General features: G+C 42.6%; 1 protein-coding gene across 14 annotated transcripts in view; it reads left to right on the plus strand.

The window, feature by feature from the left end:
* Nucleotides 1–14702, plus strand: part of MARK1 (microtubule affinity regulating kinase 1) — a 126043-nt gene that overhangs the window by 37721 nt on the left and 73620 nt on the right. For 3 of the 14 annotated variants that reach the window (XM_084979170.1, XM_084979174.1, XM_084979175.1), the window contains exon 1: nt 10279–10467. The exons of 10 other annotated variants lie outside the window; for them this stretch is intronic. In XM_084979170.1, coding sequence (XP_084835296.1) covers nt 10426–10467 — 42 coding nt within the window. In that variant the 5' untranslated portion in view covers nt 10279–10425. Of the gene's footprint in view, nt 1–10220; nt 10468–14702 lie in introns of those variants that run through there. One more of the 14 variants, XM_084979171.1, reaches the window with a different exon arrangement.

The raw sequence follows: 14702 nt of genomic DNA on the forward strand, positions 1-14702 counted from the left end.
AGAGGGACTGGAAAGCGGCGGGGTTAGGAAGTTTCGTGAAGGAGCAGTTCCAGTAAGGGATCCTGACGTGTCCCCTGGGTACGGAGATACTAAAAACAGGCAGGGCTGGATGGTGGTGCACGGGAAAGGCCAGTGGATGGGAGGTTTTGAGGCTGAAGAAGGCTCTGAATATCCCAGTGCGAGATGTTTGAATATTCTGAGCCCAAGAGCTGATTGCATCAAATCAGTGTTCTAAACGCTCTCTACATCTCTATGACCAGACTGACTGAGGATACGTGTAAAGTAAAAATGTCACAAAGTCAAGAGTATTGTTTGATTATAGCGTTTATATCAGGGCAGGGCGAGATGGAAGCATTTCCGGGGAAGATCCGTACGTTCCCTTCTCAAACATGAGATCAGGAAAATTGTGTTCATATTGTCTGCCTTATCATTTAGATCTGCCCAAGCAGTATAGACAGTGGTGAAGGAGAGTTGGACTTGGGTGAATGAAGAGACCCTGCGTTAATGAATAGAAGATCCGTGTTTGGCGTTCGGCCAGGCAGCTGTTAATTATTCTGTTTTCTTCTAGATGTTCTAGAGTTCAGAATTTCACTGATCAAATTTTTTTTAAATAAGCAAAAATAAGAACTTTTTTGTCTATCAAGTCAGCAGGAGAAAATTCACCCCCTTGAGTTATCAACATAATTACTTAAAGAGTAGACAGGCATAGCTTCAGAATAAAAGAATGGCCTTTTTTAAGAGAGAACATTTGGCAGTTGTGTACTAACACACACACACACACTCTCTCATTAACATACACACACAAATATATTGTCCTTAGTTTGCTGAGGGCCTGTGTGAACTTCCATCTGCTGGCGGATATTTCAGAAACACCTGACTTGCTCATTTGAGAACTTGAGCAGTAACCAAGTTGACCTTTTGGTGATACTATTATGAACACAAACAGTAGCTTCTAGGTAGAATTTTACCCATAATGGATTGAGGAATTTAAAGTTCCCCACAGAACCTTGTGAGGATTTCTGTTAAATGGTCAGGACCTTTAAACTCCCACTTCCCTGAACTCAGTTCCATGCTGAACTTACCCTTATCTGCGGCCCCTGCCCCCCGCCTCCCGCTGCATTTAGTCAGAGGCGGGCACAAAACTAAGACAGATCTCCTGGCTGATGGGTTCTGTCTTTCATTCCTGTATCTACAGAATGTGGTTCACAGCAGATGTCTCAGATGAATTTAAGCGACACAGTCTATCCCAATGGCAACTCCTAAGAGTGGAAGGAAAAATCCTTTCTGGCTACAAATTAATGTAATTTTTGATTTTGGTGAGCAGTGAATAAAACCTGCAAAGACAATGAAGAAAATTATTTAAAGATAAATATCATGAAAGCCTGCATTATTTACCTAAATTAATGACCTGGATAATAATGGCTGACATTATTGACTGCTTACAGAGTACCTCTCCCTAAGGGGTGTATTATTCATCCCTTTACTCAAAAAATATTTATCAAGTTCCTGCTTATATTAGGACTGCTTCTAGGCACTGGGGATATAGAAGTAAATAAGACAGATGAGATTTTTACTCTCACAGGGGAGGCCACGTGAAAACAAGTAACTTTTAAAACAACATCATTTTAGGAGTTCCTATCGTGGCTCAGTGGTTAACGAATCCAACTAGGAACCATGAGGTTGCAGGTTCGATCTCTGGCCTCGCTCAGTGGATTAAGGATCTGGCATTGCCCTGAACTGTGGTGTAGGTCACAGACACGGCTCGGATCCCGCATTGCCGTGGCTGTGGTGTAGGCCAGTGGCTACAGCTCCGATTAGACCCCTAGCCTGGGAACCTCCATATGCCATGGAAGCGGCCCTTGAAAAGGCAAATAAATAAATAAATAAAACATCGTTTTAGAGAGTAGTGAGGAATATGAAGATAATGAGGGAGAGTTAAACAGCGGAGAGACCTGGTGAGGGGCTCTTCGAAATGCTGCTCAGAGAAGGCTCTTAGTGCAGGTGGGAGACAGGTGGACAGAGCTCTCTGAGGCAGAGCCTATTATCTCCCTGTTTCCCAGGATGAGTGACTGTTAGGTTGCAGCCCCAGGATCCCAGCCAGGCGGCCCTCCCAGACCCTTCTCTCATCGTCACTGTGTCCCGGTCTGTGGACACGAATCATATTTTCAATGCAAGTGTTTTACTTGAACCCTGCCATTTTTTTTTTCTTTAAAAAATTGCCAGTCCTGTTTATCTAAACGGAATCCTCTCCTCCTTCCTGTGCTGGCTTCCTCTTGGCCATTTTTATTGTAAATCAGCACTTCTGCTTGAGGATAGCAGTAGAAAAGAGAAGGTGGCCAAGTTAAGAGGGATTACCTGCTTATTCCGGAAAAATATGGGTTTGGTGAGCAACAGAGTAGAAACCACTGCATTAAGTGGCTTCAAAATGGCCTGTGGATTTCACTTCCCTCTGATTTCCTTCTACTACAGATACTGCATGGTTTTTTGTCCTATGGTTTTTTGGTTTGTAACTTCTTTTTTTGGCTTAGAGTTGACACTGTATTTAACCGAAGGCTCTGTGTACTCCAGGGAGGTTTAGAGACTGCACTGACGAAGTCGAGTCATATGTCTTACATTTTCGACCCCTCACTCATTCGTTTCACCCTTGAGAGCCTGTTGCAGGCCAGGTCTCTGGTATAAGATGTTTTGCTCGGTGAAAGACACACAGATCACTTTTTTTCTGCCCCCTGGAGACATACAGTGAATTATTTAATTGTAGTGATCATTGCTGGGAAGGTGAAAGACCAGATGCATATGCAAATTACTTCCTGTGTATATTATCCAAATAGGTGCCACGTGGGAGGAGATGGGTAGGAGAAGATTTACTGAATGACAGCCACGTGACCTGAGAACAATGGTTTAATGTTGGGAAGCAGCTCTAGCTGATAGAAAACTATCACCCTGTGTATTCCTCTCTTACTCATATTACCATCACACATCAAAACTGTTTGTGTTAGTTTTTCCCACTTTTTTTAGGGATTTTAATTTTTTTCTATTACGGTTGATTTACAGTGTTCTCTCAATTTCTGCTGTACAGCAAAGTGACCCAGTCACACATATATAATTCCCACTAACTTTTACTGTTTAGAACCATTTCTTTTTCTCTTTTCACATTTGTGAACAGCTGTATTTTCTTCCTTTTTTTTTTTTTTATTAAAGTAATAGTTGATTTACAATGTTGTGGCAATTTCTGCTGTACAGCACAGCGACCCCGTCACACACATACATACATTCCCTTTTTTATATCATCGTCCATCGTGCTCTATCCCAAGAGACTGGATAGAGTTCCCTGTGCTAACCCTAACCCTAAATGTAATAGTTTGCATCTGCCAACCCCAAACTCCCCGTCCATCCCACTCCTTCTCCCCTCCCCTATGGCAACCATGAGTTTCTTCTTTATGTCTGTGAGTCTGTTTCTGTTTTGTACCTCATTTCAGATTCTACATAGAGGTGATATTATATGGTGCTTCACTTAGTGTAATCGTGTTCCTTCAGCAGCTGTAGGGTCTCAGTTAATGCGTGTTCAACTCCGCCGTGTGATGTTGAGGGTTCATCTGACCCCTTACACTGTTTCTCGTCTTTAAGGTAGTTTGTTCAAATCCCAAAGGAGGAATTCTCCAAAATAATTTCCCCTTTACTCTCATTGCCTTCTTTACAAGATTTCCTTTCCTCCTTTTTTCTCTTTTTTTTTTTTTTTTTTTTTTTGAGGGAGGAAAATTCTGCTTATAAAATAATCTAGGCCAGTACCAAGCTACCTGTTTTATGCAGAAGGATATCAAATTCCACGTGTGTACCATTCTGCTTTTTATAGCTCAGTAGGCACTCTTTGCAGCAGTTCTTGCATTGAGAATGGGAAGTAGATGTGAAAAATGAGTAGCGTTTCTAAGGGGGACATTGAATTACTACATGGTAATCACATTCCTCGGATAGTTTTCCATTCTCTTCAAGCCGAGCATCTAAGCTGCAGAACAGACCCTCAGTTTTCTTAGCAGTGACCATCACTTGCAGCCTGTGAATGTCTTTGGTCAGCTCATGACTGGTTTCAGATGGGGCCGCATCAGTGAGGTTATTCTGGGAGCCCCCAGCATCCTGAGGTCAGGTCCCCAGAGGAGTACTTTGACACTTGCTTTGGTAAACTGGCCCCTCATCTTGACTCGACGTCGTCCCCGGGGTTTTGGAGAGCAGAAGGAAATGCTAAAGGATGGGAACGAGCTTTCAGCGCGTTATTCTGTGCAGGTCAGCTGCTTGGTGAGCCCTTGGTCTTGGGTCTGCTGCACAGAGGGGCATGTGGAGCAGCAACGTATATTCGGAGCGCGAGGAGGCAGCTCTGGCCCCAGGCTCTGCCGGAGGAGACGGCCCAGGTCCCGGTGGCCAGTGAGTGATACAAATGGGATTTCTCTTTGTTCATGTCCTTAAGAACACTCATCAGGTCCTTGATCTCCTCCGCTCTCCGACTTGACTTCAGCAGTTGGTCAGGCTGGGCAACTCAGTGCCTGCCCCGCAGATGAGTGAGAGGCCACGAGAACGCATGCTCTCTGCAGGCTCTTCTCACCTCGAAGCGGGCCCTGCAGGACCGCCTTTGTTGTGTGCAGTCTCTGCTGATATTGGGGTAGGAGCGGGGTTGGGGAGCAGGGCGGGCTTTAGAGGAAGCCAGACCTGGCTTTGACTCCTGAAAGTGCTGTGACTGGGTTTGGGCCGCTGGCGATTTGTCTTATTTGCCAAGTTTCTGCTTCCTCATCTGTCAAGTGGGAATGGTATCGGCGCCTCAGGTTCACCATGAGAATTACATAAACTCATGTCTAAATAAAGCACTCATCCCTGAGGACACTGGCAGTATTGAATAAATGATGGCTGCCCTTATTATTATTGGACTGGTGGAAACATCATTCCTGTTTTTAGGGATTGCAAGTAGGTGCCAGTGTATTCTGGTCATAGCAGAGTTAGGATAAAATAAGGAGGAGCAGCCAGGTGAGAGTTCCACTGTTTAAGACATAAATATAAGCTGGGCAGGTGTTTTTTTGCATTTAAAATGAGTGAATTTTAATGTATGCTCAATAAAACCTTTCAAATAATTAATGATAAACTGTGAAAAAAGAACCCAACATGGAGAGAAAAGGATGCTGGGCTGGAAGAGAAACACACACGTACTATCCCATTAGGAAAATTAGGAACAGTGACTTGCCTGGTGCCACCCAGCTGGTAAGTGGCAGAACCCACATGCGAACCCTGCTCTTTGACCCCGAACCATGCCCCGACCCCTTCTTTGTCCCAAACCACACCCCTGACCCCTTCTTTGTCCCCTGACCATGCCCCCGACCCCTTCTTTGTCCTCTGACCATGTCCTTGAGCCCTTCTTTGTCCCAAACCATGCCCGACCCCTTCTTTGTCCCCGAACCATGCTCTTTGTCCCCTGAACCATGCCCCAACCCCTTCTTTGTCCTCTGACCATGTCCCTGACCCATTCTTTGTCCCCTGAACCATGCCCCTGACCCTTCTTTGTCCCCTGACCATGCCCTGACCCTTCTTTGTCCCTGAATCATGCTCTTTGTCCCCTGAACCATGCCCCTGACCCCTTCTTGGTCCCTGGACCATGCCCGTGACCCCTTCTTTGTCTCCTGAACCATGTCCCTGACCCCTTCTTGGTCCCCTGACCCCTTCTTTGTCCCTGACCCTTCTTGAAGCCCATTTTCTTCCCTCATTGCACAGCCTGTCTCACGTCAGCATCCGTTCTCATTGCCAATGACGAGAATACTCATCAATGATGAGAATACTCATCTAGCGCGTAGCTAGAGACGCTGCAGGGTCTGATGTCCTGGGACCGTTCGTTTAAGTTGCTGTTGCTACTTGTCCAGGGGCTTGATGTGCTCGGGGTGATGTGGTTAAGCTGTTTGTTCTTGATTGCTCTTTTATTAGAAAATCTTGACTCAGTGCCCTTTCACCATAGACCCAAACCCCTACGATTTTCTGAGGTCTAGTTTGGGTCTCTATCTGTAGACCAAACCAGTTGCACTTGAAACTGTTGTTGATCACGCATGTTACTGAGAGCAAACCATTAATAGGGACTTTTTCTTTTTTGGAAAAAGGAGGTGATGCGAGCGAGTGTAAACACCCTGTGCTTGTCGTGCTCCATCCATTAGACCTGAGTAGACGTGGAGTTTCCTAAGACCAGCCGCATCCCTGAAGTAAATAAATCATGACATTAAAAATACATGATTCGGATATAGTTGCCATTTATTCTAATTTCAGGGTATAATGTAATGATTTGCTGTTTGTATATTTTGTGAAATTATTACTCCAATAAATTTAATTAACATCTGTCACCATACAGATCTTTTTCTTACAATGAGAACTTTTTTTTTAATGATTTTTATTTTTTCCATTATGTTGATTTACAGTGTTCTGTGGATTTCTACTGTATAGCAAAGTGACCCAGTCATATATATATATACACACACACACACACACACACACACACACACACACATATTCTTTTTCTTACACTACCCTTCATCATGTTCCATCACCAGTGACTAGATATAGTTCCCTGTGCTATACAGTAGGATCTACAATGAGAACTTTTAAGATCCACCCTCTTAGCAACTTTCAAACATGCAGTGCATTATTAGCACCCTGAGTCCCCATGCTCGACATGCCACCCCCAGAACTTATTTTATAACTGGGGGTTTGTACCTTTTGACTCCCTCCCCCATTGCACCTGCCTTCTCTGGCGGCAGCCCCCAATCTGTTCTCTGTATCTGCGAGTCTCCACGTATCGGTGAAATCATAGGTATTTGTGGTGTTTGTATTACTCCGTCTGACTTTTTTTTTTTTTTTTTGTCTTTTGTCTTTTTAGGGCCACACCTGCAGCATATGGAGGTTCCCAGGCCAGGGGTCAAATTGGAGCTGCAGCTGCTGGCCTGCGTCACAGCCACAGCAACACGGAATCCAAGCTACATCTGCGACCTACACCACAGCTCACAGCGGTGCTGGATCCTTCACCCACAGAGTGAGGCCAGGGATCGAACCCATGTTCTCATGGATGCTAGTTGGGTTCGTTAACTGCTGAGCCACAATGGGAACTCCAAAATTCATTCTTTTTTGAGGTCCAGTTATTCTTTGTGTGTGTGCGCGCATATGTGAGAGCCCCTGGTTTCTTCATTCATTCATCTGTGGGTGCACACGTTCCACAGCTTGGCTGTTATAAGAAATGTCTGCAGTGCACATGGAGCTGCACATTTCTTGGGGGTTAGTGTTTTCATTGCCTTCCCATACATGCCCAAACGTGGAATTGGTGGCTCGCATGGTGGTTCTATTTTTAATTTTCTGAGGAAGCGCTGTACTGTTTTCTGCAGTGACTGCACCAATTTCATCCCACCAGCACTGCACAGGGGCCCCCTTCTCCCACATCCTCGCCAGCACTTTTTATTTCTTGTCTTTTGAGAATACTCATCCCAGCAGGTGTGAGTTGCATCTCATTTTGGTTTTGATCTGCATTTACGTGATGATGAGTGATATTGAGCATACTGTCATGAGCCTATTGGCTGTCTGTATGTCTTCTTTGGGAAAAAAAAAATCTAATCACTTCCTTTCCCCACTTTTAAATTTTTTTTTTAAGTGTTGACTTGTATGAGTTCTTTATCTTGGATATGAACCCTTTTTCAGGGTTCATAGATTTGCGATTAATTTTTCCTATTTCATAGGCCACCTTTTCATTTTTTTGGTGGTCACACCACCATTTAAGACATAATTTTAAGCTGTCTATTCTTGATTGATCTATTATAGATAATATTGAGTTACACTATTTTACCATAGCTCTGTACTTCTAACCACTAGAATTTTCTAGTTTGGGTCTCTATCTCTAGACCAAACCGGTTGTACTTAAAACTGGTATTGAAAGCATGTTACTGAAAGCACACTATTGCTAGGGACTTTTTTTTTTTTTTTTTTTTTGAAGAAGGAGGTAATGTGAGTGGATATAAATACACTGTGGTTGTCATACTCAGTAAATGGGATTTTTAGTTTGATGTCGTCCCACTTGTTTATTTTTGCTTTTGATGTTGGATCATGAAATTGAAGATAAAAACATCAATGCATAGGAGATTTCAGTTCCCATTTGGTGAATCAATTCAGGCATCATTTACCTTGCCTGACACTGATGGAGACTAACTACTCAAGAGTCTTTTTACTTTATTTAAATATTTTTTTTACTTTTTATTTTTAAAATTTTGTTTTGTATTTGATTTACGATGTTCTGTCAGTTTCTGCTGCACAGCACAGTGACCCAGTTACACACACACTCACACGTTACCCTTCATCACTTTCCTGTTTAAATATTTTGGATGACAGATGATACATTCAAATAGGAGAGAAATTTTGAAGTTCAAAAGAGTACACCTTTTCCTAATCTAGTCTCTAGTTATCTTGAGGTTTTAAGAAGAGACATTTTATGCATATGTAAGCAAATATAGATCTCTCCCCACCAGCCTTGACACAAGTAGCATCCTTGAGATACTCTTTCCATTAATTTTTTTAGAGTGTATCTTAGAGATTCTTCTTTTAAAAATTGCTTAGTACTCTACTGTATGGATGAATATATATATATATAATAATTATTATTATTATTTTTCTGTCTTTTTGCCATTTCTTGGGCCGCTCCTGCGGCATATGGAGGTTCCTAGGCTGGGGGTCTAATTGGAGCTGTAGCCACCGGCCTACACCAGAGCCACAGCAACACGGGATCCGAGCCGCAACTGTAACCTACACCCCAGCTCACGGCAACGCCGGATCCTTAACCCACTGAGCAAGGCCAGGGATGGAACCCACAGCCGCGTGGTTCCTAGTCAGATTCGCTAACCACTGAGCCACGACAGGAACTTCCTGTATGGATGTATTTAACCAAGAGTCCTACTGATGGCTCCTTGGGTTGTTTTTGCTTTGTTATTACAAATGTTATGCTATAGTAAGTCTGTCTTACACACGTCACTTCACATTTCTCACGTATGGGAGTTTATTCGTAGGCTAATGCTTAGAAAGTAGAATTGCTTAAGAAGCCTCTGATAGAGCATAGTAAATATTTCTGTTTTACTCGAGAGGGAGGGGAAATAGATTTGGCTCCAGTTGTGTGTGGTAAAACTTTTTTACATCAAAAGCTTCTTTAAGCCTCCTGAGATACATGAATAGATATAGCTGAAAGCTTGATTGCTGCTCTAGTGTTTCCTCTTAGTTTAAAGAAATCTTATTAAAACTGGAGTTCCCGTCATGGCGCAGTGGTTAACGAATCTGACTAGGAACCATGAGGTTGCAGGTTCGATCTCTGGCCTTGCTCAGTGGGTTAAGGATCCGGTGTTACCGTGAGCTGTGGTGTAGGTTGCAGATGTGGCTTGGGTCCCGCGTTGCTGTGGCTGTGGTGTAGGCCAGCAGCTACAGCTCTGATAGACCCTAGCCTGGGAACCTCCACATGCCACAGAAGCGGCCCTAGAAAAGACCAAAAAAAAAAAAAAAATCTTATCAGGACTGTATTTTTGATATCAGAAATAGTGAAAGATGTTTGTTCTATTTTGGTATATGATGACAGTAATTAGAGTATGTTCCAGTATTGCTCATATACCATACACTGTGCTAAATGCTTTGTTTCATATAATTCTCACTAAAAACCCTTTGAGGTATAGGTAATGTTGCCATTTTATAGGTGAGTAAACTGAGACTCAGAGCGGTAACTCCACAGGTCACAAAACTAGTACGTGGCATAAACATTTTGGCCCTAAGTCTGTCTAATTTCAAAGCGGATCTTAATCACCACATGACTCCTGCTTTCTCTCCATTTGTATTTACCTGGTGTTTTGGGTACATTCTGTTACTTTTAACCTTTTTTTTTTTTTTTTTAATACTCCATTTGCTTTAGAAGTGTCTCTTAGAGGCCACAAATAGGTAAATTTAGGTATACCCCTCCTCCAGGGTAAAGTCTTTTTTTGAGTATTTTATTTTAAATAACCCACTTATACTCCATATATGGTTTACTTTGTTTTATTCACTTACTTTATTTGAGCCTTTTTAGGGCTTCTTGACATTTGGAATTTCTCAGGTGGTTTTATTTCAGTCAATGAAATAGACGGATACTTCTGTTCTTCCCAGAGTGGGGAAGGGAAGAGAAAACGAATATATTAATAAATGAGTAGAGTGAGGGGTCGGGGCAGGGGGGAGTGTGTGGGATTAGACAGGTCAGAGTGAGCCTGGCTGCCAGGGTGAGATTTGGGGAGAGATTTGGATTGTAAGGAAACTGGCCAAACGGGTGCTTGAGGGAAGAATGTTCCAGGCAAGGGGAATAACTAGCCCACAGGTCCTTTGGTCCGAGTGTGCCAGCCAAGCGTGAAAAACAGCTCGGAGCCCATGTTTGCTGGAGTGAGACGTGGAGCAAGTGAAGTCAGAGAGGTAGCACGGACCGGAATTTGCTGGGCCCTTTTGAGGACTTGGGTCTTTACTCTGAGTAGAATGGGGCAAGGTTAGAAACCAAGGGGCGTGTTAGGAGGCTGTTCGGAGACTAGTGCACTAATCCAGGTCGCTCAGACTTGAGTGTAAGCAGTAGGGATGGTGAGGGTAGCTGGGTTCTGGGTGTATTTTAAGGTAGAGCCAATAGGATTTCCTGACAGGTTGAATGTGGGATGAGAGAAAGGGAGGGAGCGAGGGTGGGTTGGAAGGACCCACATTAAGGCTGACCTCCGAGTTTTGGGTGTGAGCCCCTGGCAGGGTGGATTTGTTCCCAGCTGAGATGGAAAAGGCTGTGATGGGGACACATCTGGCAGGGTCGGCGGATGGAGATCGAGCTGGGACAAGCTGAGGCTGGGATGTCAGCGCACAGCGAAGTGGACCTGTCCAGGTGGCAAAGTTTGGGAGAGACGGTTGGAGTCGTCTGCATGTACCTGTTATTTAAAGCTATAAGGCTGGCTGGATCCCCGAGGAAGTTAGTGTGGGGTAGACAGAGAAGAGAAGAATAGCAGGTCTGAATGCCTGGAACCCGCCAGTATTCAGAGTGGGGCAGAAGGTAGGACAACAAGGTCTGGAAGGTGCAGTCAGGCAGGAAGAAAATGGGAAAGCCACGTCCAGCGCGTAGCTAAGGGAGGGAAGACGCGCCTGCTGTTTCGGGGATGCTTGTGAGTCAGGCAGGACGTTTTCCCTCTATTCTAGTCCCTGGCTTTCATCTCTGTCCCCCTCTTAATTCAGTCGCTCCTGGTGGAGGGGTCGTTTAGAGGGGTGACTCAGAACATGACTCGTTGCAGTCCCAGCCCTGCTGTTTCACAGACAGCTGCATGACACTGGGAGCCCGGTCAGGCTGGCTCCTGTGTCCCTTTGACATGACCTCGTTAATAATTGCCAGCTTTCTTGCTTCTGGCGCAAGATGTCCCAGGTTTATCTTGTAAATCGCTTGCCCCCAGCGTGGAGTCAGACATTGTTCTAATGAGGGCGCCGTGGTAACCGGGCGTCTGTGTTCCTACGCCTTTCTCCTGGGCAGCTTGGCCGTTTTGTCCAAGTAAAGAGCATGAATTCATGCTGATAGTAGTACGTTAAATTCAGTATGACTTGACTTGACTTTGATATCATACTAAAGTTTTTAAATAACATAAATACGTAATTACTTATTTGCTTCATTTTATTATATTTGTATATATTTTACATATACATATAAAACGTAGTCTCCAAATAATATCCGCTATTAATCAACTACTGGATGATACTTAGCAGCTCCTTGTCTACAAGTGTTATTCCACTAAGATATACAGTTGGAACACAATTCTAAAGTTACAATTTTTTTTTTTCGTTTTGCTTGTCTTATCCATTTGATACAGAGTTAAGTTCATTTGTTTAATTTTGTTTTAAATACTTCAAAATTACTTTTTACTTTCAGTTTTGATTTTGTTTTTTGAATAGTTAAAACATTTACATGGATTCTAATGAAAAGCTCTATAACAAGGTAATTTTTTCTGTCTTGTCTACTTTCGAGTTCATCAGATTTTTTAGTATTCCGTTTCAGTTCCTCTGTTGAGTTACCTATGCCTCTGCATCTTTTTCAGTGCATTTCCCCCCAGTGGTTGCTCTAGAGATTACAGAATGCATGCATGTATTATGCAGTCTCCTCGCAGTAACATTGTAATCAGAATCTTTTAATTCCCCTGACCTGTGTGCTTTTGTTTTCACATGCATTACATCTGCTTGTGTTATAACCTCACAATATGGTATACTTCTTTGCCTTAAATACTCATATGTCATTAAGAGAAATTAAGAGGTGAAAAATATGTACTCTTCTGTATTTATCAACATATTTATCATTTCCAGAGCTCTTTTGTCTTTCTGTAGATTCGGGTTAATGTCTATGGTCAGTTCCCCTTAGCTGGAAAAATTATCCTTGGCATTTCATATAGCGTATATCTTCTAGCAGCGATTGTTTGAGTTCTTGTTCATCTAAAAATGTCTTTATTTTGTCTTATTTTCTCATTTTTTTTGTTTTATTATATTTTAATTGAATTATGGTGGGTTGACAATATTTGTCTCTCTCTCTCTCTTTTTTTTTTTTTTTTTTTTTTGTCTTTTTGCCTTTTCTAGAGCCGCTCCTGCGGCATATGGAGGCTCCCACGCTAGGGGTCTAATTGAACTCTAGCTGCCGGCCTACACCACAGCCACAGCAACACAGGATCCGAGCCATGTCTGCGACCTGCGACCTGCGACCTGCACCACAGCTCACAGCAACACCGGATCCTTAACCCACTGAGCAAGGCCAGGGATTGAACCCGCAACCTCGTGGTTCCTAGTCGGATTCGTTAACCACTGAGCCACAGTGGGAGCTCCTTGTCTTCTTTTTTTAAAGAATATTTTCACTGGTTAAAAAATGGGGTTGCATTTTTTTTTCTATAGCCCATCAGAAACCTATTATCACCCCACCTCTAGTAAGAAGTGGGCTGCCATTTGTATACTATTTGTATTGTCATTGCTTTGTACGTATAGTGTTGTTTTTTCCCTTGGCTCTTTTTAAAGGTCTCCCCTACCACCACCCTCCCCACCACCCACAACACATGGTTTTTAGCAGCTTGACTGTGATGTGCCTACTTTTCATTTTCTTTGAGCTTATCTGGCTTGGAGTTCGGCGTGTTTTTTACAGAATTACATCACCATTGTTACATCAAGTAAAAATTTCCCCCTCATTGTCTTCTTCTTCTTTCTCTAGTACCCCATTTATACTTGTGTTAGTCTGTATGTGCTTGACCCACAAATCAGAGGAAGTCTCTTCATTTTTGTGTAATCTTCTCACTTCTTTAGATTGGCTAATTCATCTTCTTAGTTCTTCAGATCAGCTAATTTTTATTCATCTGTCTTAAAGTTCATCGGCCCTTTCTCCTTAGCAATCTGCTGTAGGCCTATCCAGTGAATTATTCTTTTTAGGTATTGTACTGTTCAGTTCTAGAATTTCCATTTGCTTCATTGCTATAGTTGCTATTTCTTTTGCTGATATTTCCCATCTATCTTTTTCTAATCATGCTTTCCTTTACCTTTAGAAACATATTTGTCACAACTACCTTAAAGTTCTTGCCTGTTGAGTCCAACTTCTGGAACATCTTGGTGTCTATTTCTGTTGCCTGCTCTTTCTCTGGTCAGTGAGTCTCATTCTTCTTTTCCATCATGTATCTAGTAAGTTTGGATTATATTGGACATTGTTGATAATACTCTTAAGAGACTCTGGATTTAGTTATCTTCCTCTGAAAAGTGTTCATTTTGCAGGAAGTAGTTTTATTTATTAACTTAGATGTTTCAAAGGAAAGGGTGACTTTACAGTGCTTATTTTTGCAGGAAGTTACTTGCAAATGAGTATCTCCAGCCCAGACCTCCCTTGATTTCAGACTCATTCATTTAGTCTTCTCAAATGGTTCCCTCATCAGAGACCACCTGTGACCACCCTTACTTTCCAGTTCCTCACTCCCCCTGATGTGTCTTTTTACAGCACAAACCACTAGTTGGCATTTTATCTCTTTATTGGTTTGCATATTCAATCACCCTTTTTTCCTCCTTTTATCCCCCTCTCACTAAAATGTGAACTTTATGAGGCCAGGGACTTCGTATATTTAGATTTCTCTTGATTCTTTAGCATGTAGGATAGTGTCTTGCATATAGTAGGTCAAAGTGAATTTTTGTTGATTGAATGAATGAGGAAATGAATCACTGACTAGTGAGATGGGAGATAGAGTTCCAAAAATAAGATGAAGCAAGAGGCTTTAGAGTTTCTTTGATAACTTCTGTTAACTCAGGATTTCCTGACTCTGTTATGAATATCACGTGGGAGAGCACTTCCTGCTCACCTGTTTCTAACTGTGTCTGAGAAAATTGCCCTTTTGAATGTTCAATTTGACAGTAATTAATGGATAGTGAAAATAATAAACAGAAATAAACCTTTTCCAAGCTAGTGAGGCAAGTGGGAGAACATCTTCCTTGCCTGGAAAAATTGTAGATAATACATCCTTGTGGCAAGTTTTGAGTTTAGCAGTTAAAACTGGAGACTAGTTTCAAGGTATATTTGCTTAGGGCATGAATACAGTGAGCAAAGCCGTGGAAGTTTAGATGCCAACTGATTGCAAAGGTGCCTCTTTTTCCTTGATTTTATAAGCCATGTTCAGCTGCCCTGC

Source organism: Sus scrofa, chromosome 10 (genome assembly GCF_054392235.1).
Source record: "Sus scrofa isolate SSC_HxYL_T2T_F1_AM1 chromosome 10, Sscrofa_HxYL_maternal_Yorkshire_Landrace_v2.0, whole genome shotgun sequence".
Taxonomy (NCBI): domain Eukaryota; kingdom Metazoa; phylum Chordata; class Mammalia; order Artiodactyla; family Suidae; genus Sus; species Sus scrofa.